The sequence below is a fragment of the Thermobia domestica genome, chromosome 11 (assembly GCF_964235325.1).
Source record: "Thermobia domestica chromosome 11, izTheDome1.hap1.1, whole genome shotgun sequence".
Classification (NCBI taxonomy): Eukaryota; Metazoa; Arthropoda; class Insecta; order Zygentoma; family Lepismatidae; genus Thermobia; species Thermobia domestica.
Window position 1 is genome coordinate 189,801,541 of NC_137464.1, and position 26,234 is coordinate 189,827,774.

Consider the following 26,234-nt stretch of genomic DNA (forward strand, 5'->3'; position numbering starts at 1 on the left):
TTCTCTCGTGATATAACGGTCCTATTCTCCGATAACCGTTATATAGGGTGAGTTTTTTTTTTTTTTTTTAACTTGAGATAACATTGTAACTTTTAAACTAATAGAGAAAAAATCTCAAATTTTGTACGGTGCAAATATCAACAAGGGAAAATAGTTTGACATATTCTTCAATACTAACAAATGAACAGTGTTGGCAACCCTTTTCAATTTTCAAAAGATGTTGCGTCAGATTGCTACATACTTCACATCTACTTGTTAAATGAAAACTTATAATTCCACAGTAACAGCATAGCTGAGACGGATAGGGCAATGCAAATCCGAAGTACCTCAGCGATGGACATCATGGTCATATGACGTTTCGAATAAATGGGGACGAAGTTACAAGGCGTTGATTTTTTTTGGAAAGACTTTATTTCGAAAAGCATGCTTAAGTAAGTATCATATCGAAGTATTTGTATAGTTTGCAATAGAGAACAAATAATTTTGCCGTTTACAGCACTTTGATATCTCAAACCGTTCCGGAGGTATGAACATAAGCAATGCTGAATTTTGCATTGTCAGTATGAACTTTCGGTTTCGAGTGTCTTTTGCCATCTCTTCACTAACAGTTCAATCTCACACTGTAACATTCCGGTGGTTTTGATTGGAGCACGGGTGTGTATAGTGCAGAGGAGTGGAGGGAACGCGTTTCCCCCAAATGGTGTAGAAGGGTAAAAGGATTGAGGCAGAAAGTACTTATATAGAAGTAAAGAAAAAGGAGGAACACATGAACGTTTTATCTGTTGTTCAGTTAGGGTATTACATTGTGTATTATACTGACAATCAAAATTGTCTTCTGAGCGCCACGGTATGATGAAAGTAAAACAAAAGAGGTAGAGAAGAACTATACTTAATGAATAGTATTAGAGCATAAAAGTGCTACGCCAAGACGACCAAAATACATCATTTAATTCTTTCTTTCTATTGGCAATATTGAACGCTAATGGATAGAAAAAACACAAAAATTATCAGATCACAATCTTGCGCTATGGTGGAACCAGAGAAATATATCTAGGAAGAAAAATAGGAAATAGCAAGATAGATACTGAAAAAATGAAATTTCCGACAAATTTTGCTTCTTCAAGAGGAAAAAAAATGAAATCTTTGAGTTTTACGTCCCGCGGTTATGCCGGTTAGGCTAAAGGAGACGGTGATGATGAGTAATGAAGGAAATGGTGGAATGAAGAAAGTGGGAGGAAACGGGAGAACCCCGAGAAAACCCACGCGCACGGTGTTTGTCCACCACAAAGTTCACTTGGCGGGGGCTGGGATCGAACCCGGGACCCCAGCACCAGAGGTGAACGCTCTACCACTGAGCCACCGCGGCCCCTTTCTTCAAGAGGATGAGTTGAGAGAAAGTAGATATAGAAACTAACTCGTTCTGGGAGCACTTTGCATTTTCAAGTAAAGGTATGATATGATGAAGGTAGCTGTCGACTAAAATCAGGGATTCGTGTTATTATTCAGTTCAAAATCTTTTGTCGTTGCGAATTCTGTCGAGGAATTTGAAGCTTAAAATGTACAAAATGATAATCGATGTGTGTTGTGCTGTATGGTTGCAAAACACAGTCGCTTACTCTGAGGAAAAACGCAGACTGGATGTATTTGAGAATAAAATATTGCGGAAAATAACCAGATCGAAGAGGAATAGGAATGAGAAATGGTGAAAACTCATAATGCGAAACTGCATAATTTATACCGTTTACCATTGTTAGGGTCATCAAGTCTAGGAGGCCCAGGTGAGCAGGTCATGTAGCCAGAATGAAAAAAAGTAGGAACGCTTTCAAAATTTTAACTGGAAATTCAATCGAAAAACGTCAATTAGGAAGACCTAGGTGCAGATGGGAGGACAATATTAGGATGGATCTCGCAGAAGTAGGAATACAAAGTAGAAACTGTATCCGGTTGGCTAAGGACTCAAAGGAGAGCTTTCGTGAACACAGCATTGAAGCTCCAGGTTCCATAGGCCATAAAGTGAGTGAATTAGTTATCATGAAGGTAGTATATCTAAAAAGCATGAGTGATGGAGGAAACTTCGGAAAACAAAAGAAAAGAAAATATGAAAAGAAAGTGCACTAAAGAATGTAAAATAATGTATAGAAAGTTAAACTGTGAATTAAGATGGGAAATCAAAAAAGACGACAAAGACAATACACGTAAAAGTGACAAGACGAACGATAGAGAAATCCAAATGATATATATGGAAGTAAATTCAATGGAAATAGAAAGATAGCCAATCGGTCCAATCGGCTTAACTCCGGCCCTGAGCTCAGCAGTGCCATCTTGGAAAGTTGTGTTAATAATCAAAACCATCTAGGCCACGCGATGCATGTGATTACCTAAAATGTTCACTAGCATAATCATCCTTTGAGCGTAATCACAGTTCCTTACAGAATACGAGGAAATTGTGGCTCACAGTATCATACATTCACTGTTATGTTTTATGATACAGAAAAGAGAGTTCAGAGCGTAAGCTTCTTTAAGCATCCGCCATACATACAAACAACCTTTTGTTGCAGATACGTTGAAGAAAATTCACTGGACCATCTTACGCATTTCCAATCATCGGCACTCCACTCTGCACGTTCTCAGCAAACTTTCTTCGTGTTTACGCGTTGTTGGCTGTGATCAATCGTTTGCAAATTGCAACCCGATTGTAAATGTAGAGGTTATGTAACTCGCGTCAGTTTGTGATTTTCGCAATAGACTATCCCAGATGCTAGTTGAGTTCCGCAGTCAATTTTACCACTTTCGTTACGTGGTCCTTGGCCCTTGTTGATAATCCTCACCAATGCTCAGCAATTCCTGTTACTGAGCCTTCTCTTCCATCCACTATTACTGTTCGCTATTGTTGCTTCGTTATAAGATTTGTAAGTCATCATCACCCTGAATACCGTTAATTGCGACAAACCTAACAAATTGGCCATCTCAGATATACTTGTAGCCATTAATTGCATAGCCTCTCTGAAACTGAAAATAGTCTCAATTTTGCATCACCACCATCTGACCGCTTCAACACATGCCTCGTTCTATCCCGCCTGATCTACCATAATCATCTAATACACAACTAGCACTGGCCCGACGCTGCACACGCATCTCAGTGTTATCATCTCACACATCTTACTTGTTGTAAATACCCCATTCCCTGAACTCTCCATTCCTTTAAGGCAAAAACTGAGAACATTTATTTTTCTTTGAAACCGATAGTGTAAAGTCACTAACTGAACAAATTTTCGTCCAAGTTGATTACAATCGCCAAGTGGTCAGAATGTGCTACTCGTCAAATTGACACATAATCAGTACAATGTCACTCTTACATTTAAACTTTAATTTGCTCTGAAACCAGACGTCAAGGATCAATGGTCAGTATTCCGAGGAAGAAGAGATTAACATAATTGTATCAGATATTGATGTTAAAGGGAAAAAAATGAAAATAAAATGAACGACAGAATTTATACATTATAGGGTCAAGCATCATGCATCAGTATTTTGGATTATTGAAAACAAGAAACCATACCATTGGTAACCATGAATTAAAGATGGAAGTATGACTTTCCCATACTTAACCAAAAACAGAAATAAGAAATCACTTACGTATTTTTTCTCTGGGCTTCGAAGGGATGATCGATTTGGCGTTGCATCTCGATTCCACGCTGATGGTGTAAACTCTATTGCACTTTCGGAACCTATGCTATTCTCATCATCATCATCGTCATCGTCATCATCTTCATCATCATCTTCATCTTCCTCTTCAATCGCGTCCATCTGGCCTCCCGATAAGCCTTCATAAAGCTAGAACACAGAAAAATTATTGAAATATTTTGAACACAAGAATTAAAAGTATGTATATATTCTTTGAATGACAGATATGTGGAATGTGCATTAAAAGTAAAGTACTTTGACCAGGGGAAAATACTAGCATTAAGTATATATATTCAAGTTTTACCGAAATAACAGCTACCTTTATTAACAGAACCTACTTTGGACTGAGGTGACTTTGTTTATATTTCATAACTAAATATTTCATTAACAAGTCAACAACATGGTGTAACTTGTTTTTCTTGAAAAAGTCCAAAAAGAATATTTTACTGGTGGCAAGAATTTGTCTGCAGATAACTACCTAAAATAATTGTGATGATTATGTTCATATTTTATAAATGTAGGATATATGCCAAAATATGGCGTAAAACATTTCTCTTGAAAAACTCCAAAAAGATAATTTATTAATGAAGGTGGATTAAAAAGAAAAATCCAAAGCCTGCTTAGATAATTTTGTTCATATTTTATAACAATTAACTTTTCTTACAAACCATTTAACAATCACCACACTTACTTGGAATTCTGATTATTTGCCCTCCCAAGCTTTCTATTCCCCCCTTCCTCCGAAGCCTTGTTCACAGAGAATAAAAATTCAAGTACGAAAAACAAAAGACAACAAATAAATATAAAAGAATGGACTCACCGTGAAAGAGCAGTGACGGTACGTCTTTTTCCTGCCTATGGTACTGTCACCCGTCATGAGATGGTGAGCCCGTAAAATGGCGGTGTCAAGTTGCGTGTTCCTTTCTTTGAAAAGAGAAGATTGCCAACTCAAGTTGGTTTTATTTTATTGTAATTTCCGAATACTATATGCATTTTTAAATCAGTCCCCCACTCCTTATTTAACTAATCCTTACCTATGATAATTTTTGGATATTTTAAAAGAATACACAAATTTTCAAAAAACGATATCTGAGTAACATTTCTGGCTGCAAATAAAGTTTTTGAGTTTCAAATTGTGGTATATTTCTTTTAATGTTTCAAAAGACCTGAAACCGAGTATTCTGTTTCTGCATCACTAAGCTGTTCTCTGAAGATACTTTGCTATGTTTTATCTCGTACACTTCTGGTTTTTCATTGTGATCCGTGGAATAGGTCTTAAATTGGATTAAACTTTTGTCCCAAATTTTGGAGATGTTAATGCTCGTATAAACTGTACTGTAAAAAGTTCTTATTTAATGCACTTGTCAATATGAAGCCTGAGGTAATTTGGAATTTGAAGCTAAAACCTAACAAATCCACCTCTACAATTTCTCAAAATAAATAAATACAACATAATTGTTCAAAATATAGAAGCACATAATAAGCTTACTATTCAGTAAAGTGCTTCGGAAGTGTAGCTGCTCATCTCAGCGACCCCGAAAACTATGGATTCGACACTAACATTGGTTATTTTCGATCACTTTTATATATCTTCCCGCTTCCCTACGTTGTACCGTCGAAGTGAAATGATAAAAACTAGGGTGCAAAATTTCCGGTCACAAGGTCGCCAGTGGCGGCTAGAATTTTAGAACTGGTGTCCAGTAAGAATGGTTTCTGCCTAAACTTGCGGAGCTGCGTAGTTTCTGATTCGCACGAAAATAATTGTCACTGAATGAGAGAAAACACGGAATGTGAAGTCTTCACAACGGACATGGAAAGTGAAGTCTTCACAACTTGTAATTCGCCCCTCCTTTGCCACACTCAATCGAAATGGTTTGCCTCCCAGCGTGTCAACGTAAGAGATCGTTTTCCCCGCTGTTTGAAGGTAAAAAAAAGCTGGGGGGACAGCCCAGTGCCTACAATAGATCAACCAATCACGTCACGATATCAGTGATAAGAATAAATAAATAATAAAATAAGTAAATAAATTCTTTTAATAAAGAGATATTTGCATGAGATACCGCTATCAATGCAATCAACAACTGGTACTTCAGTGCAGAGAGAGAGAGAGAGCGTTACACAAACGTGAAGTCTTAAGGTAAGATATATTTTAACGTGTACATGAATTGTCCAATTCAAAATTGATTATCCTGAATCTAATTGTCTGATTTTGAGATTTTATGCCCTGATGTAATCTCTTTCTTTGTCAAACCAAACGCTGTGGGGGACCTCTCCTAATTTGTACGTGAGAGATACTGGCGAAAATCATTTTTGGATTGGCGAGTGCGTCTAACTGAAATTTTATGCCCTGTTAAAACCCATCCCAGGTCCGAACCTCATTTATGTTGAAAATTTGATCGAGATCGGTCGGGTGGTTGAAGAGTTATTAAGTCACAAACATAGTCACTTATATTTAGATAGATAGATAATAAGTCTACGCGATACAGAAAAAATGAAATGAAATGAAATTTTTGAATTTTACGTCCCACGGTTATGCCGGTTAGGCTAAAGGAGATGGTGATAATGAGAGATGAATGAAATGGTGGAATGAAGAAAGTGGGAGGAAACGGGAGAACCCCGAGAAAACCCCGCACACGGTACGCGATACGGAATTGTACGTGAATATACACACGGTATCAAGACTATCAGCTGTTGAAAAGCGTCATGGTCTAACTCCAAAGATTGTCATTAGATCCTGATAAAATTTACATAGAATTTGCGAGAAAAAATACTCTTTGAAACTAAAAAATAATAATCAAAATCGGTACATCTGTATTGAAGTTATGCGTGAGCATGCACACAATGAAAGTTTATTACGATATTGACACTATCAACCGTTGAAGAGTTTCATGATTTAGCTCCGATAACTATCATTAGATCCTAATGAAATTTATATGAAACAATTGCGACAACATACTTTTTAAACAAAATTGATGCACCTGTGCGGAAATTATGCGTGATCATGCAACTGAAAGGCATGAAGGAAAACAGTTATAACCTTAATTTTAAAATCGAATGAATTGGTTACAGAAAAACCTTACGGAAGTGCTAAAACAGAATACCAGATTTCAAGTCTTTCGAAACATTTAAAAGAAATACAACCAATACTGTATACTAAAGAATTTTATTTTGGAGCCAAATGTGAAACAGAAAGATTGGTTTGTAACACTAAAAATTTACCATAGAAACGAGTTGGTTAAATAAAAAGTGGGAGACTGATTTAAAAATATATATTTAGTATTTACACAAAAATAAAAACACGAACATGATTTGGCAACTTTCCTTCCCAAATAAAGAAATGCATAATCTGATCTCGCCATTTCATTGCAAGCCGCACCGCCAATTGACCAGTGATAATAACATTAGATAGGACAAGGTATTTTTTTTCACTGCTCTTCTCCGCGAAGTCCATTCCTTTATATTTCCTTGGTTTTATTTCCCTACTTCCATTTCTATCCTCCGTGAACAAGGTTCCAGGCCAGAGTAGAAAGCTTAGAAGTTCAAGGATTATTCAAGAATCAAAACTCTAAGTGATATGATTTTCTCACAAAATATCAGAAACTGAAGTTTATTAATGAGATGTGTTTGGTTCGGACGATTTTCTCGGAAACGACTCCAATATTTTTCTTCATATTTCATACTTCATTTATAGTCCCATAAATTGACATTTTTCTCGAAACTCATTCTTCTAAGAAATGATCCAATAGATGTAATTCCTTTTGTTCCACAGTTCTGAAAAAAACATGTACTGAAGAGATACGTACTTTTTCTAGCGATTGAACTACAGTTTCGCTAGTTCACTATATTCATTGGGCCATAATAGAACTGTTGATATAAAGTTATATTAAAATAATATCATTATTCACTTTTCTATAAGAACTTTCTGTACCCTTCACCTTAAACGGGGTGACTGATTTACTGGGATTCACACTCCCTTTTACCGCAGAAGCAAAATTAGTCGGGTCTTATTGCTTAGAGTAAAATCCGAACTATTGATTGGGTTTTTATCTCTGGCTTAGTGGCCTACCGGAGATAGAATACGGGATTAACGTACAGAAAACACGAGGGTTGGCCAACTGACTATGAAGGGTCACTTTTACCTTAATAGGGTTGCAACGAAAAGGCTTAAAAATATGCCATTTACGGGTTCGGCTATAGAGAGTTGAGTGTTTATTTCCCTTATACAACTACCGAATTACTTTAACATTTTATAAAGTATTCGTCGGAATTTTACAATTCTTCAATTAATAATAATCGGGTGGGAAGAGCAAATGTAGACTGAATATAAAATCCGTGCTAAGTGGCAGAACGAAAATATTGAGTAAACAGCCCAGACGTTACTTGAGAACTGATGGAACATATAGGCACGCGCATTGTTCTGGCGATTATTTGAACAACTTCCACAATGAATATAGATAGCCAGTTTTTCACTGAGAGTGTTAGGCACATAGGCCACATTTTTACATTAAACCGAACTTTTCCATTTTTGGCCCTTAGCACGGATTTTATATTCAGTCTACAAATATTCTTAAGCCCCAAATGAATAACTGATACGTTTCTGCCATGATTCTCGTAGCTCTAATAATTAACTAACTAACTATATGGCCTATGGAACCCGGAGATTCAATGCCGCGTTCACGAAAGCTCTCCACTAACTTCTATCCTTAGCCAACTGGATCCAGTTTTTACTTTGTATTCCTATTTTTGCGAGATCCATCTTAATATTGTTCTCCCATCAGCGCCAAGGTCTTCCAAGTGGTCGTTTTCCGATCGGTCTTCCAGTTAAGACTTTGAAAACGTTCCTACTTTCTTCCATCCTGGCTACATGACCTGTTCACTTGAGTCTCCTAGACTTCATAAACCTAACAATGTTGGATAAACCGTATAAATTATGTAGTTCCTCGTTATGAAGTTTCCGCCATTTCCTATTCCCGTTCCTCTTGGGTCCGACTATTCGTCTCAGAACCTTGTTCTCAAATATTTTCAATCTATGTTCTTCCCTCAGAGTAAGCGACCATGTTTCGCAACCATACAAAACAGCAGGCATGATCAGGGTCGGATCCAGGATTTTCTTAGGGGGGTTACACCAATAACTACCAGTACATTTGAATTGAATTGGAATTTTTTAAATGCCTTTAGGCATCTGTGGTGTGAATGAGGAAATGCCCTGGGAATGCTAAGTGTCTGCTCTCGGTGAATCCTTTTCTTTCAACTTTCAGAAAATTGACTTAAACTGTCGATTCTGGAAAACTTCCATTTGTTTTAAACCTAAACGGAAACATGATAGCAGACATTTTAGGAAAGTGTTGCTATTGTTACTGCTAGCTTCTCATTTTAGGTACTGTATATTTACAACGAAGGAGGAGTGCACGTGCACCTTTGCACCCACCCACCCCTAAATCCGGCCCTGGGCATAATTATCGTTTTATATATTTTAAGCTTAAAATTCCTCGACAGTATTCGCGACGACAAGATATTTTGAACTGAATAATAACACGAATTCCCTGCTTTTACTCAACATTTAATTTCTTCGTAAATATGGTTTTTGTCTGTTAATATTGATCCTAGATATTTGAAAGTATCCACTTTGTCAAAAGTATTATTCGATATTTTAACTCATCTGTAATTTGCCGTACTACGATATCGAGAACTTCCACGTATTTAGTTTTCTCTGCATTTACTTCTAAAACCATGTCCAAGCAACGTTTAATAAGACCTCTGCATTTCTTTCTATTGTTCTCCTATCATCCCCTATTAAATTCACATCATCAGCATACGGAATACCATTCAACTCTATTTATTATTATTATTATTATTATTATTATTATTATTATTATTATTATTATTATTATTATTATTATTATTATTATTATTATTTACTCTGCTTTTCGGCAGGTCCTGGAACCACTAAGATTTTTTTTTTTCCAATTTTAGATTTGGGTCTGGAAATGTTTCTTCCACTTTTGTCGATCTTCAGCTACCTCTTTTAATTCCCAATATATTCTCCTATCTTTTAAATCATCGACCAGCTGTGCTCCTCTTCTTCCTATTCCTCGCTTCCCTTCCATCTTTCCTTCTATGACGGTTGAAGAAGACAATTTCTTCTCAAGATGTCTCCAATCCAATTGGCCTTTCTACGAAGAATGATGGCTAGAAGTGTCCTCTTCTTTCCTGTCCGTTTTGAAACATCTTCGTTTGTTGCTCTCTCTGTCCATTTTGTCTTCTCCATCTTCCTTCAACACCACATTTCGAAGCTCTCCAAATATTTCTTTTCTAACTTCCGTAATGTCTAAGTCTCTGAACCATACAGTCCAATGCTCCATATATAGCACTCAACCAACTTCTTCTAAGTCCAATATTGAGCCTGCTAGTTAAGAGTGATATTTTCTTGTTGAATGCTTCTTTAGCTATGGCAATTCTTGACCTGATCTCTTTGGTGCAGTAAACGTCTCTCGTCAAAATACTTCCCAGATACTTGAAACTATCGATCTCTTCAAGTTCTCTTTTTCTACTCTGATCCGTAAGGGCGTGTTTCCATGGGATATTCTCATGACTTTCGACTTTTCGATGTTAATTTCCATTCCATACAGTTTTCCAGTGCCAATTATTTTGTCAATCATCTCCTGTAGTCCTCCTTCGGTTTTAGTTATTATAACCGTATTATCTGCATACCTGATCTTGTTAATGATCTGTCCTCCAATCTTGAAGTCTCCAGTTCCCATTAATGCTTCCTTCATTAAACATTCACTGTAAATGTTGAATAATTGGGGCGACAAACTACATCCTTGTCTGACTCATCGTCCAATCTCCACACTATTGGTTTCTCCTTCATTCAACCGCATCTTCACTTATTGTCCTATGTACAGATTTTGAATGAGTCGTCGATCTCTCCAGTTGACTCCGATTTCTTTAAGTATTTTCAGAAGTTTCGTCCAATTGACTTGGTCGAAAGCTTTTCGCCAGTCGATGATGCACGAACACAACTCTTCCTTTACATCAAGAATTCTTTCTGATATAATTCTCATCAATCCAATAGCATCTTTGGTGCCTTTTCCTTTCCGGAATCCAAATTGATCTCCTTCTAACCTCTCATCTATCTTACTTTCCAGCTGCCTATTCAGTATGCGTGCAATGATCTTTCCAGTGTGGGGAATCAGGCTAATGGTTCTGTGATTGCTGCACTTCTTTGCTTGATTTTTCTTGGGCAATGCAATCATTGTAACATCAAGGAAATTCTTTGGCCATTCTCCACTCAGGTAGATCTTGTTAATAAGTGAAGTCAGTACTTTCATTGCATTGTCTCCTAATTCCTTGAGCAAATCTACTGGTATGTCGTCGTCTCGAGTGGTCTTTCTCCTTCGCATGTCTTTGATTGCTTGTACTACTTCACTTTTCAATATACTGGGTCCTTTTTTTTATCATCATCCACCTCTTCCTCTGCTTCGATCGCAATATCTTTGGGGCGGTTTTCTTATACCGATCTTTTATGTATTCCTCCCAAATTCTAAGAATTCTTTGATGGTCAGTGGTTACATTACCTTGTTGATCTTGGATGCCGAACGTTCGTATACTTTTGTTAGCTCTCCCTTCTAATTCTTGTGCTTTCTGGTACATCAGATCATATCTGCCGCGCCGTTGAAGTTCCATTATTTCTTCACATATCCGTTCCATGTACTTTTCTTTGGCTTTGTCTGTCTCTCTTCTCAATTCATTACTCATCCTTCTGTATTTATTGATGTCAGTGTTTTTTGCCCTTCTGCGTTCCTCCATCTTCTTAAGCATTGCTTCAGTTATCCATAGTTTTCTCGGTGCTCTTTCCATCCTACCAAAGTTATTGTGGAGTGTGTCAAGTAGAATCTGTTTAACTTCTATTCTCTATTCCCCAACTATTCTCTATATTGTCAACCATATCTCCCACTGCACAGAATTTTTCTTTAATCTCTTTTTTCACATTATCGTCGATATTTCTTAGTCGCTCTAAGTTCCATTTTCGATTTCTCCTCCCATTTTTCTAATCGATTTTGGCTGCGTGTTAGCAATTCGTCAAAGAAATCTTTCCATTTATTTAAGATGCTATCTGTATCAGTGAGAACTGCTCCGTCAACTGTCTTTAATATATAAGCACGAGGTTGGTAAACTTTCTAAAATTCGTTGATCCCCTTATACATGTCTTGAATGTTTTTATTTTTACTATTATCTTCAACTTCCTTAATTTTAGCTTTCAAACAAAGGCACGTTTCTTTGCTGTAAAAGTTTTGGAAGTTTCCCACAGTTTCCACGAAATTCTGTGTAGTTATTTAATTTGGATTTTGTAGTCAACGTAATTTTGATTGTTTTCTCTTCTCCGCTAGTTTAATGCATTCCTGGTTGAGCCATGATTTGTTCCTACGTATTTCCGCGTGTCCCAATTTTTCTTTTGCTGAAATTTTAATGTTGTATCTAATTTCAAAACAAGTATCCTCAACGCTAGCGTACTCCGAATCTTCTAAAACCGAGAATCTATTCGAAACTTCGATTTGATATTCCTCTCTTAGCTGGCTCTCTTCTAATTTCTTTAAATTAAATCTCCCCGTTTTCAGACATTGAATATTTTGTTTATTCAAGGATAACTTCTCTCTTATTATCGCTATTACCAGGTAGTGATCAGTGTCACAGTAAGCTCCTCTAAACGACCGAATATCAATTATGCTAGATTGTCTTTTCCTATCTGCTAAAACGTGATCGATTTGATTACGTGTTTTTCCGTCTAGTGAGGTCCAAGTGTATTTATGAACATAGCGATGTGGGAATTTTGTACTCTTGACGATAAGAATTTTGCATGTTGCGAAGTTCACGAGTCTAACAGCGTTGTCATTACTTTCCTTATGCAGACTTTCGTTCCCTATGATCGGTTTGAAAATATCCTCTCGTCCTACCTTTGCATTGCAATCTCCTAATAAAATTTTCATATGGTATCGTGGCAGTTGGTCAAATATTCGTTCCACTTCTTCGTAAAAACTATCTTTTATATCGTCATCCTTATCTTCTGTTGGGGTATGTACATTTAAAACAATAATATCACACCACCTCGTAGCTCTTATACCACAAAAATAAATAAGAAAAAATAAATAACGAAGTTAACATTTAAATAAATAACTTGTTTGATTTACTATTATTATTGACCACAAATTTCTACTAGCTCTGAGCAATAAAACAGTGCTGGGAAGCTTTCCCCTGATTTAAGCGTGAGTTCAAGAAACCAGGTGCTACAATACTATAAATCCAATTTGATACATAAGCCTACATGTTTTAGTCTTAAATTATAGTTACTCGTATAAATTAATTAAATATATTTGAGGTTCAAGGTAGATTGGAAACTTTGAATTTTATAACGTATTTATTATAATTTGTTTTTAATCCATCCAACCACATGAAAATCAGAACTACTGGGAGGTAAGAGTTGGGAATACTAACATCAAAAAGCAAAGTATATCCAGTCGCTATGGCGACCGGGAATTTCCGAGCCCTGACAATAACAATACCACAATTCAATACAAACAATAATAAATTACAATATACATGAAAAAATAATCCATTACTACACAGTTTTCAGCTCAAACTAAGAAAGACAAAGAAAAAAAAAAGAAAATAAAGCATTCTTTTCGCTACTTACACTGGAAGGATCACTTGAGTAGGTAATGTCTATGGCTTTAACAGAACACTCCCTTTCACCATCCTGAGAACACCACCACAAAAGTAATAAGGGAATACCACAGGCAAAAAAGAAAAAGAAAACAGAAACAAACATATTACGAAACAATTCTCAAAGAGCACATGCTGGTCGACGTGTTCCAAACCAAGAACAAGCACACATGAAAACAATGCAATGGATTTTTACCGCATACAAACCAAGTAAGAATAGGAAAATAATATAAAATATACGACACATGCAACTGCAACTTAATTAAGGTGTATGTGAAGTGCTTTTTTTTTTTTTTTTTTTTTTTTAATGTACACGGCATGAACTTAATAATTCTCTTACATTATAGGAATAAAAATAAATAAATAAAAGTAAAACTAATGACTTGAAAGTAAAGAATATCTCATATTTTCTCCTATGTCCATTTAAAATGCACTTCAAAATATTTTACTTCTTTATTGTCTTTTATTTCTAACACCTATCGCCATACTTACTAAAGCTATCAAGCACTACCTTAGAGACTTACAGTATCTCGATTTAAATGCTGAGCTCTCTCAAAGATAAATAGTTACGAGTATTCGCTTACTGCGCGGCAGACTCGCGTTCGATTATAGGTGAGAGCTTATGTGGTTCGGATCCTACGTCAAGCTATAGGTCCAATTTCATATAGCCTATAGAATGTCCATCTGAAGGTTAGGGCCGAGGTAAACAAATCTACTCAGCGAAATTACTATCTCTCCGCGCGTGCACTTGATCCACAGCAGCAGCTAGACAACTTTTATAATATTTTAAGTTTCTTTGAGTACTTTTTACAAATTCACTATAAATTTTGAAAATGTTTATTATACTTTGCAATCTCATATTCATTCGAACTATTTTTAGCGGACCTAAGTCACACGATGTAAAGCAATAGGGAGTCAATAATGCAGACTCCAGTGAAAAGAATCCACTCACAATCGCGTGCTTTTATTTATCTGGATTCTAACTTTTCGATGGACAAATAATAGATGCTGAAAGGGACGTTAAGATCCAAGCCAATCAACTATCAACCGGAATGTTAACTTTAGCCGAAAACTGTAAGGGTATGAATCTTGTACCATCCTAAAATTTATTTGCTCATTTACCGCCCCAACGTAAGAAGAAACAGTAAACTGAAACTATCAAGAACAGCCTGCTTGCCACTAACAAAGAAATGAAGGAAAAACAAACTTTCTTCCGTTCAAGGCTGGAAGGTAACTTGATCTATATAGGAGGAAGAAAATTATTTACAGTAAGAAATCACCGCAAGAAATGTATTACTACCTCTGAGGCAAGATATACAATACGAATTAGCGTCTGTATGTTCTTCTGCAGAATAGTGAAAATATAATACTGATTATTGCTGATACGTTCGACGTGTATAAGATACATTCTTAACTCACTAAAAAATATATACATCTCTACACTGTGTGGCTCTAGAGTATTGGCCTATAAAACATGTGGAATGCCGTCGGCTGTTAGTTCATTTTTAGAGTAAAGAATTCCAACTTCCTGTACATAATATCAAACTATGATCTAGTATGACTACAAAATGTTAAATCTTCGTTTAGTACAATCTGCTCGAGCAGGATTCGAAGTTTCCGCTTTCAGGCAGCGATCTTAGTAAGCCCAAATACAATTCACTGTATTATGTAATTTCACTTATTTTCTTATAATAAATCACTTAGTGTACATCGTTTATGCTCATTTTTTAGTAATACAATATAAAATATTTCTAAGCTACTATCATGTACAAATCTATAAAAAAGCAAAATATTACGAACTCTAATTTAATTTATATTTTAATCTTTAGAAAAAGACAAAAATATGGTAAAATAAAAGAAACCGGTCTTTTAGCAACATACTAGTATTTATAAGAAAAATACCAATGGCGACTTAAATCGTTTCTTCATGAACGAAACTTTACAAGATCTTCTACGTATTGTAAGTACGTGTTCTTAGTCTTAGTTTACACGCATTTGGGACTAAAAACATTAGTATTACTAGACAATATAGGACGGAAATCAATAAAATAAAATAAAATGTAAAAACGCTGCGTGCCATGTAAAACTACTCCATATAATAGAATTTGGTACACAGGTAAAGGTAGGATAAAACGTGGAGCGGCAAACAGAAAAATAATCTTAAAAGTAAATAATAAAATAAAATAACGCAATAAATTTGAAATAAGACTTACTTTCCATATGAACTCTCCACTGGACGAAGAGTCATTGCCATCGTTTCCATCTCCATCAGAATCACTCTCCCAATCTGGCGTGTAACACACTCCATCAGTTCCTTCCGCACTTACATTTGAACGCCCATCTTTTCCTTGTTCTTCCAAGTTGTTCTCCGGAGGATTTACTTTTTCGGTTGATTTGATACAATTTGCAACCTTTGAATCATTCTCTTTAATTTCACTTTTCTTGTTTGGAGACAAGGACTCTTTATCAAGTTCACTTATGGAAATTTCTTTTCTTTTAGGTTCCGAATCAACAGAAGTAACGCTGTCTTTTTGTTCTGAGCTATTTCCAACAATTAAATCTTTCTTCTGCAAAACACCACTACTTTCTAATTCTGACAAAATTTCAGCAGCTTCATTTCCTTCGATACCAAGCGAAATATCCTCCACTTCTTCATATACTACTGGTTCAGATTCTGGAAAACTGGGCAAACTATGAAACGGCGAAGGGTTTTTCAAAGCATCCATAAAATAAGATGTGTATGCTGGTACTTGAATTCCTGCAGGTGAGTCATTATTCACTTTTTCACTCTTTCCAGAACTGTCCGAAGACATTGGTAAAGGTTCAGAGTGTTCATCTATAGTTTCGGGTGATGTACATAAGGCATTACTTGTATGAGTGGCTGAACCACATTCAGATGATCCTTCAGCACATGAACTTTTATTATCGAATGGACTTTTTTCAATAGCCTCCGCAGACCGTTGCATTTTTTCTCCCTCGATCATGTCATGAAATTTGCTTCTTTGTAACACGGAATTTTCGAAAGTACAATTCATTTCTACTTCATCGTTGTCATCGTCAACAAAATCTCTCACTTCATCTTCTGAAACTCCCGGTATTTGTTCAGTAACGAAAGCTAAGTAAGATTTAGGTTTCGGACTTTCCAGTAAGGTAACTTCGTTCGTCTCTGTGTTTACAACTAAGATATCTTCACCTTGATCTGCAGGCAGAGTCTCAGTTATTACTTGTTTATTATTGGTTCCATCAGCACAATCCAAGTCTTCGATTACTAAACTGTCATGATTATTTTCGTCAATGTTATCAACACAAGTTTCAAGAGCAGCTCGAATGTCTTGCTCGAACTTATCCACATTAGCTTCTGTGCAATTAGTCACGTGAGAATTTAGAACCAAAACTGGACTATCAAAATCAAATTCTTTCGATTGGAAAGATTCTTTACCCAATTTCATTGCCGGAGAAAAATTTTCACTAGTAGTTAAAGAGCTAAGACTTTCTCGTTCTTCCAAAATGGGTGATAATGGAGCTTGATACATACTGTAATGGATGTTATCATCATTTACATCATATTCCTCGTCTTCTTCCTGCTCTTCTTCCGGCTCCGTAACCAGAGGCTCCTGTAAAGGGAGCTTTTGTTTTAATTCATTGCGAATAGCAGTAACATATTCCTCATCTAAGCTAAATGAAACGTAACTACTATCGCCGGTACCTTCTTCTAGCTTTACAGGAGAACCAGAACTGGAGCTCTTTGGACTATTATATTCAACTATCTCCGTCTCATTACCTTCTTTTGTGCAGACTTCATTTAATGATTTCACACTCTGTTGAAGGCTGTCACACCAAACATTAGATTCCAATTCCGTTGTTGGCATTAAATCTGTTGCTTCATGTAGAAGTGCCATAGTCCTACCCGCTGCCTGTTGAAGTGAAGCCATTTGTTGAGTCCAAAAATCATCTGGACTACTGCTTCTGCTATTGCTGTGCTCTTCTTGCGTTTCCACGTTTTCAACTCTTTCTGCTACATTGTCTTTATCCACTGCTTCAGAAGGAATTTGTAACTGAACACTATCTCTATGAACCACTGCTTCCGCATCAGGGCTTTCTGAGAACACAGTTGCACCAAAGTTTACATAACCACCATCACAAGTTTCAATATCTTTCGCAGATTTCAACTGGTCACTAATTTCGTTTTTTTCATTTACATGGCCTTCACCATCATATCCATTCTCGAATTTAGTTGATTCCTGACTACAGGAACACGGATAACCTTCTAATTCAGCTTCAATATCTTCTAAATTGTATTTTTCACATCCATCTTCACAACTTTCGCTAAGGCTTCCTTTATCTCGGAAACCTGAATCACTACTTCTTTCATCATCTGGTGTTTGCTTCAAGTTCATTCCCAAATGCTCGGATTCACTGTCACTTTTAAGTACAAAGTCTTGGAAACTACTGACATCGCCTCGATCTGAGTATATTCTCCCGTTGTCTGCATCAATTTGTGAATTACATGAGCATTTTTCAATACTTCCGTCTTGTTTCGTATCACTTGAACTGTCATTCTCTCCAGTGATACTATAAGATCTTGCCGATGAACAACCAGGAAAATGGTACTGACTCAAGTAGTTGGCATCTTGTGGGAAATCGAACTTGTCGAAAACCGAATCTTCAGTACTGGCACTGTCGCATTTTTCTTGTGTTTCACAATTTGACGGCAATGTCTGATCTTTCTCTTCATTATTAACAGATGTATTAATTGCTTCAAATGACTTACTTGTAAAAGATTTACTTTCATGAAAATTATCTTCCAAGTTTCGAACTTCACATAAATCCGGAAAGCAAAAAGATGACTCTAGCAACGATGGAACCCCCTGTAAGCATGTTTGCTTTTCACACACTTCACTTTCACTTAAAGAAACTCCTTTAGGTATTAATTCATCAGAAGCAACCATAGTATTGTTTTTACTTAACTCCATTAAAGTTTCTCGTTCGGACGACTCTTCAATTGCAGAAGTTTTAACACCTAACACATTAATATTTTCGTGATTAAAAGGTGATATAGTGGAATACATACTTACATTAAAGCAGTTGATATGTGTATTGATTCCAGGTCCGGAATCTTTCGCAGAAACATTTGTTTCATTAAAATCATTATCACGTTTTACATCATTATGTTCTGCATCTGTCTTGAGTGGATCAGAACACGCAGGATTACCTTCTTCAGATATTTTACCGTCGAGCTGAGTCACATCAGTCTTTTGCAAAATTTTATTAATCTGGATATCGCTCTCAAGAACATTTTGACAGCTATCGCTTCTTGTACACTCGCTCATGGTTAAAAACACACTATTTTCATCAGAAGCATTGATCGACATCTGTAAGGTTTCTGAAAGAAGTCCAATCGGTTCTATGTTGTCTTCATGAAACAAGTTTTGTTGCTTTTCATCCGTAGTTTTTTGACTATCATCACTTGTGGAGTTCCCTTGTAACTCAGATAGTTTAGATTCATTTTCTGAACTTTGTAGATTGGTTAATTGACAATTATCTAACGATTTCAGTAGTTTATTTAAGTCTTCCTCCCGCATTTTCCCACTGAAAGATTCTAACGATACGCTTTCCCTTGTATTCGGTGGAACAGCAGGTACTGCTGAGCTCTGTGGAGTAATATTTGAGTCAAATTCCGAGTCGTTATGATTTAATCCATCATCTGAAGTAATAACACACTGAAAGGATGATAATTCATTTTTTGAAGAATTTTTTATCATATCTAACTCATCCTGTGTTTCAAGATTTACATTTGTGTTACTACTCTGAACCTCATTCAGACTGTTTGTGTCTTTGACTAATACGCTATTTTGATCTTTGTTTCGTCCATCATTTTCACACGATGTGTTTAATATATCTTGCACGGAACTTGTATTTTCTTCTTCCGAATTCTCCGAAAACTGAAACTGGATTTGAGATGAGCCTGAAACTGTATCTTCTGATTTATATGCGAAGTCTTCTGTGGGGAAATACATGTCAACAGGAGAATTTCGACCAGAATTATATGGCGTTGCAGCTATTACATTAATAAACGGGAGATCTAATGTTAAGTTATCAAGAGTATTCGAATTACTGTTATCACGAAGAACTTCTGTGTCCTCTTTGCAAGAATTTTCATTAGCTGTTTCATCTATCATATGATATTCTGTCTTGTTAGACTTTCCAGAACACTCTTCTGATTCCATATGTACATCCACTTCAATAGCAAGTACAGGTTTGATTTGCATTTGTTTCGATTCCTCTATACTGTTATTATTAGCACTACTTACATCAGATATTTCATTTGGCATAGATATTTGTTCCAACTTTCTTGGAATCTCTTCAAAGACGCTATCTAAAATATCACTATTCTGTGTGTTATTTGATATATTACTGCTATTTCCATTGCTATTCGCTGAAATATTTATAGATGCACTTTCTGCAAATAATTTCTCTTTGGACACTAGATCATTTTCAATTACCTGTACAACTTGTCCTGTATTTTCGAAATCGCTGATATGTGTTCTATCACAAATTAAATTATCATACAACGATTCTTCTGTGCATGTTGAATGTACACCAAAATTTGTAACTGTTTCAATAATCTTAGGTTTAACAGAAGATTCACTACATTCTGTTACATCCATGCCTACATTAGACACCGACGAGTTGGCTACTACAATAGGACTTGTTTTCTGTTCTAATAATTTAGATGAATCATTCAGTTCATCCGTAACTTCTGAACGATCAGCACTGTACGCACTTTCTGAAGACTTGTTTTCAGAGAAAAAAGCAGAATTCGCAATGCTGCTATCAGTTACAAATGTTTCACTGAGACAAGAATCGGTATCACATTCTTTAGGAGTGAAATGATTTACATCATACATTTCTGATTTTGAACTATCCTCATCTGTAGTAAGCGTACTTGTTTTCAATACTGAATCTTCAATTTTTAGTCCACGTTTTGTGTTGTCTATTGTGTTACAATGTTGTGCTTCAGTATCGTCGAGTTTTGGTTCGGAAACAGATGCATTGCTAGTGTTTAAACGAGAAAATATGGTCCCAGGTTCGCTGGACGTCTCCTGAAGACAAAGGTCACTCTCTGTTAGTATATTCGAATTTACAAGAGCTATACTATCATTTACTGAAGAACTGGAGTATTGCAATTTATGATTTCCATCTTCTTGTTCAGAAAGATTCTGTGATGTGTCGCTCACATTTTCGGCAGTGTTAAGTTCATTAAGAGTTTTAGTAAAACCAGATTCTGGGCATTGGCCCCTATAAACCTGGTAATTATTTAAAGGGGACACGTCATCAAAACTACTTCCGAGAATATTAGCAGAATTATCACTACATATTTCATCCTCTACAACTTTCGGAGGACTTCCTATCTTGAATCCAACATCATCAAATGAATTTTCTTGTTGCTGAAGAGTGTTTTCCAGAAATTTATTCCAGGTATCAATAGAGTAAACCATCTCATCCTGAGGTTTATTTTGTGACCAGTTATCAAAATTTATTTCACTTTCAACCTGAGTAATTCGTTCTCCAATATCTTCAATTTTTGTGATTGGTTTATCAATATCTCCGCAGTCAGATGGTAAAAATGGTAATTGTCCATGGTCCAAAGTAGTCTTAAGTCCTTTGAAGAAATCTAATGTATGGTCTTCTGATGGACCTAAAATAACCCCTTGTGACTCAAACACGCTTTCAGCTGCAATATTTGTAAAGACATCAGTCATCTCTTCAGAAAATTGTGAATTAGATGGTTGTATATCAATTGGACTAAACGACTGTGAAAATATTTCTTTTCCTTCAAACCCATTTGTCTTCAAACCCGGTGTGCTTGAGCATACCACAGGTATATCTTCAGAATCATGACTGGTTTCAGTTTTTGTTTTAGATATTGTATTTGATATCGCAGTGTTGCAAATATTCCAAGCATTCTTCTGCGCTGAAGAAACATCGGACATAACGCGAACCTCCTCTTTCACACTAGTGTCTTCTATCAAATTATTTACACTTTGTTTATCGGTCATACCAGCACTCACATCAGGCACTAAACTTTTATAATCTGAACTAACACTTTCTTCAACCACAGTACGATAATCACAGTTAACACTACCGATCTGTTCAATTTGACTAGAATTTTGTACACTAAACACATTATTATTACTTTTTACTTTACTGCTACCATATTCAGTTGCACACTGAGATTGTTCTACCACAACTGAATCATCAATTTCTTTTTTCTTAAATGCTTCTTTCTGTTTCTCTACCTTATTACTTTCCGAGGCATCATTGGCTAAAAAATCACTGTCCTTATCACAATTAGCCAATAAGATAGGCTCTCTCGTACCCGAACCTTCACTATCACTTTCGGAACCTGATGATGCTGAGTGAAGAAGTCTATTGCTTTCGTCCAGCATTAAAGAGTTCTTAAGGCGATCGTTATTAATACTACATCTAGTTTTGCTGCTCTTCTGTTCGGCTTGTAATTTTTCTAGAGTGCTCAGGAAGTCCTGTCCTAACACTGCTCCATGAATATTACTTTCACTACAAAAGGCAAGTGAGTTACGATTTGAACTACGGTTTCCTAAACTCTCTGTATCACTGAAATCACTATAATCAATATGAGTCAATACCATAAGATCTTGAACACTTTTCGATTTTTCTTTCACTTTTTCCGAAAATTCTTGCTTTTCAATTCGTTTCCTCCACAATTCATCATCTGTGTCGGTGCCAGAATCAATCACTTGACGCTCAGGAGTAAAATCACCACTTTTTAAACTGTCTTGCAAACTGTCTAGTTGAAAGGAAACAGGACCCTTCACTGGCATTGGTCGAGACACTAAAGAATCTTCTGTCCCTAGCCGGAAATCGAGTACAACGTTCTGTTCACTTTGTGGTACAGTTTTTGCAGGACTCTGGTGCGACGATCCTGATTCGGATGAGGAGGTCTTTTCCTGAGCCAATGCATCATCAAGATCCTTAATCGCTTCGGAGATCTTCTTTACAAATTTCGCATCTTCTTCATCCATAGAGTCTGTACCTTTTAACCAGGCTTCGAAATCAGGATCTTTACCACTGCTTATGTTAGCAAGACCACTTTCTTCTTTGTCGGTTGGTTCCGAGTCGGGCACATCACTGCAATCTTTACACTCACTAGCAGATTCCACTGTCAGAGACGCATCACTCTCCCGATGTTTGGACTCAGACCAATTCACCAGGTCATCCAGAGATCCTCGAAGATTTTGCAGACTGGGAGATTTATGGTTAGCCAGGAAAAATTCTCCTCCTAATGACGGGTGTGGAGATGGTGTCATATCCCGTGGGAAGTCTCTAATATCATCAGTATGTTGAGTCTTATCCATAACTACATTATCAGATATGGGAACGGTGTTAGGTTTAAACATTTGCCACCGTGTCTCAAAGTCTGAAATACTTGTATCCTGATCACGATACAGATGAAGGTGACTCAACATATTTCCAATTTGACTCACAGTTGGCCTGTTTTCAGGTGAATTCCAACATAACTTCATCAAATGGTACCTGAAACAACAGAATTCAGTGAATGTTAAAAATGTCAAAAAGAATGTTTGGACTAATTTAGACCAAAAAAAAAAAAAAAAATCTCAATACAAAATTCTTATAACAGGTTAATGACATGAATTTTCATACAAGCACACGAATACTAAGTTAAAACCATCATAATCAATGAATGTTAAAATATGGGATAACAGAATGATAATTCAAATTTCCTTTAATCTAAACTAAAGACCAGAAAAAAAGGTTACATATATCCGTGAATTAAAAATTCTATCAAATGGTTTAGATGTTTGCTGATATCTTTATTCTTTATCAATGATTTTTAATCGCTGCTAAGCTAGTAACATATGGGTAGGTTGTACCTTTGTATGGAACCCTCAGCTTCATCCAAGTTCGAGAAGGGATTTCATTAACTTTTTCTCCCAGAAGGGTTCTACAGAAAGGTAGGAACCTACCCATATGTTACCAGTTTACGAGGGTGGTCTTATAAGTAACTTCGTTTGATATTAAAGAAAACAATGAGTTTTTTAACGTACTTTATTTTTTCGACATAGTTCCCTCGAAGTTCAACGCATCTGCCCCAATATTTATTTGAGCTTTGCGATTCTTCCGCGGAAGTAAATTTCTTCGAAGTTTTTGTAATACTAGTTTACTTCTTATATGGCCCCTTTATTTGACTCAAATTTTCGTCCTGCCAGAAAATTTTTGAGTTTCGAGAACAGACGTGCTTCGAGAGAGCTAGATCTAGTAACCAGGCAGACTGTACCAGCAGTTCAAATCACAGCTACGTCAACTTTTGCTCGGATTTTTCTCAGCTATGGAGTGAGTAAACGCGGCACTCATCTTGCGCGAAGTTTCTTCGTGTGTAATTTATTATCCAAAACGAAGCAGATAAAACGTGAGTAGGTAAAACCATATTTTGATTCTTTCTCAAAGAGGTTTGTTCGAGGGAAAAGGAAGCGGTACACACATAGCCTTGCATTGGCATGTTTTGATTTATTAGTCTCATCGGTTAGCCTTCAGCTAACGAGACGACCGGTCAAAAACCGAGACCCTTCAGGTGTAATGAAATACAAAATTCGATTTTCTATCTTTTATTTAAGTAACCTGCATCATCCTGATGCGTAGTTTATAAATTAAACATTTATTCAAGCGTGACAGATTACATTACTGAGCTTTTACTCCCTTGGTAATTTAGTATCATTATATTGTGTATTCTACAACGAAAATTTCGTTGTAATATTATATATATATATATATATATATATATACGGGGGTATTCCATTTGCAAATATGCCCCCACCCCCACCCCAAACTCAGAACTCTAGCTACGTCTCTGATCGGAGCTAGAAACAAAAATCCCAATCAGAGGCACATATATTATTCCTGCCTTCTTATTAATATTTTGTATTTATACTCATGTGTAACTGACTATATAACTTGTACACTCTTATAACAAATATAATAATTCTTTTTCTTTTTCTTTTTTCTTTTTTTAAATTCTGCTTTCAAAATATGGATAATTTCGATATTAAGATTTATATTGCCCGGAAGCAGACATGAAAACATCTCAACACAAAACGATAAATTAATTTCAAAACTATGGTCACAAATTCACCAATGAGATGAGATTGTGTCGCTTGTCACCGTAGCAGACGATAGTTTTCTTCTAGCTTCACGGGTTTCTTCCTTTCAATGTCAACAGACTCAACTTGCGACTAGAGTTAACTGACTGGAACTTGTGTTCTTTTGTAGCATCAAAACTATATAAGACGAAGGGTATTGGATTTAACGTGAGATACGAAACATTATCCGAGCAAACCATAAAGTACATTTGGGATCGAACACAGAAACAAATTCAAGGAAATAACGTATTAGCCAATTGACTACAAGGAGAAATCAAAAGTTCTCGAATACATGGGTTGAAAGAGACAAGATTTGGTACAATTCTGTCTATGGTTAAAATTAGATTGCTTAAAGAAAAATGACTGGTTGCTCCTTCAATTAATGGAGTTTACCTTTTCTTTTGAGCACTGCAGCTCCTATATAATACATGAATGCACAATTTAACGTGGGATCCGAACCACATAAACTCACATTGAGAATAAATCGTCTGATGGCATTTCAAATAGAAAGAGGCGGTGAATTCCTCGTCGATAAACCTCCAAGATGAAAGGTTGTTTCTGAACAAAGACGGAAACGCTAACCATTCAGCCATGAGGAAGACAAATCTTAAATATTCAGAACATTTATAAGAAACAATCTGGATGGGAATAACAAATTTTCATCTATGCATGTTAGTACGCACATAATGAAACAATACACGATTTACCTACAAAATACTTATTTTCTAAAATAAACTAAATAGAAAACATGGTGTTTTGCATCTTCGAGGAACTGTTAGATACTGTTTACCCTCGGACATTAGGTCCCTCGACACTTCTGCCATGCGCAGAAGTGGAAGAGTCCATTATAAAAAATGGGTATGTGTATGTACGAACAAGTGTTCGTTTTCTCTTCTGGGAGCGAGAGAAAGAAGGTTGGAAGTTTAAACATAGTTGCTAGCATACGTAAATTGGTTCCAGGTCAGCAGTACATTCTGGTCAGGCGATGATGTCACGCAGTGAACAGAGCGCGCGCATTTTAAATTCAGTCTAGCATTGTGTTTTAGGGGCTTCAATATTCGGTTGATTGCACCAACAACTTGCGAGAGGACATAAGTTATTGTCTTTCTCTACAGTAGACATACGTTTGTGCTTGTGTAGTTTATTATATTTTTCTAGTTCTTTCTCTTATCTGTTTCGTGTTTATGCTTGCGTGAGCGCGCGTGTGTGTATGTATACGTGCGTCGTTTTGTGTATATTTTATTATGATGGAGCCAATACCGTCAACCAGTGATCAGTGGCGTCTTTAGCGGGTAGGTCGGGTAGACACGGGCCTACCCATAAATTTTGAAAAATATATAAACGCTAGAAGATACAATAAAGAGTAAATATATTTCCACTATTTATATTAATGGTAGAGAATTATTTAGCAAATAGCATCAACCACTTCTGTAAAAGTAATTTCCTACTGTCATTATCAATCAAATTTGTGTATGTATCTATAAGCAAGGGAGCAGGCCTACCCAAAATTAAAATCCTAAAGCCATCCCTGTCAGTGATAATAAAATCTTAGGCAAAATATTGTGCTTATCCCCTCCTCCAAATTTTGGATTCCTCTCCCCCCCTTATCTTGCACCGTAGATCCCCAGTCATGCCCTA

General features: G+C 36.3%; 1 protein-coding gene across 4 annotated transcripts in view; it reads right to left on the reverse strand.

Moving 5' to 3' along the window:
* The window catches only part of LOC145664613 (uncharacterized), a 280,282-nt gene that overhangs the window by 26,908 nt on the left and 227,140 nt on the right, over nucleotides 1-26,234 (reverse strand). For 3 of the 4 annotated variants that reach the window (XM_081731428.1, XM_081731430.1, XM_081731429.1), the window contains 3 exons: nucleotides 15,615-22,974; nucleotides 13,373-13,435; nucleotides 3,634-3,831 (listed from right to left, as the gene is read on the reverse strand). In XM_081731428.1, coding sequence (XP_081587554.1) covers nucleotides 3,634-3,831; nucleotides 13,373-13,435; nucleotides 15,615-22,974 — 7,621 coding nt within the window. The remainder of the gene's footprint in view (nucleotides 1-3,633; nucleotides 3,832-13,372; nucleotides 13,436-15,614; nucleotides 22,975-26,234) is intronic. The other variant, XM_081731431.1, reaches the window with a different exon arrangement.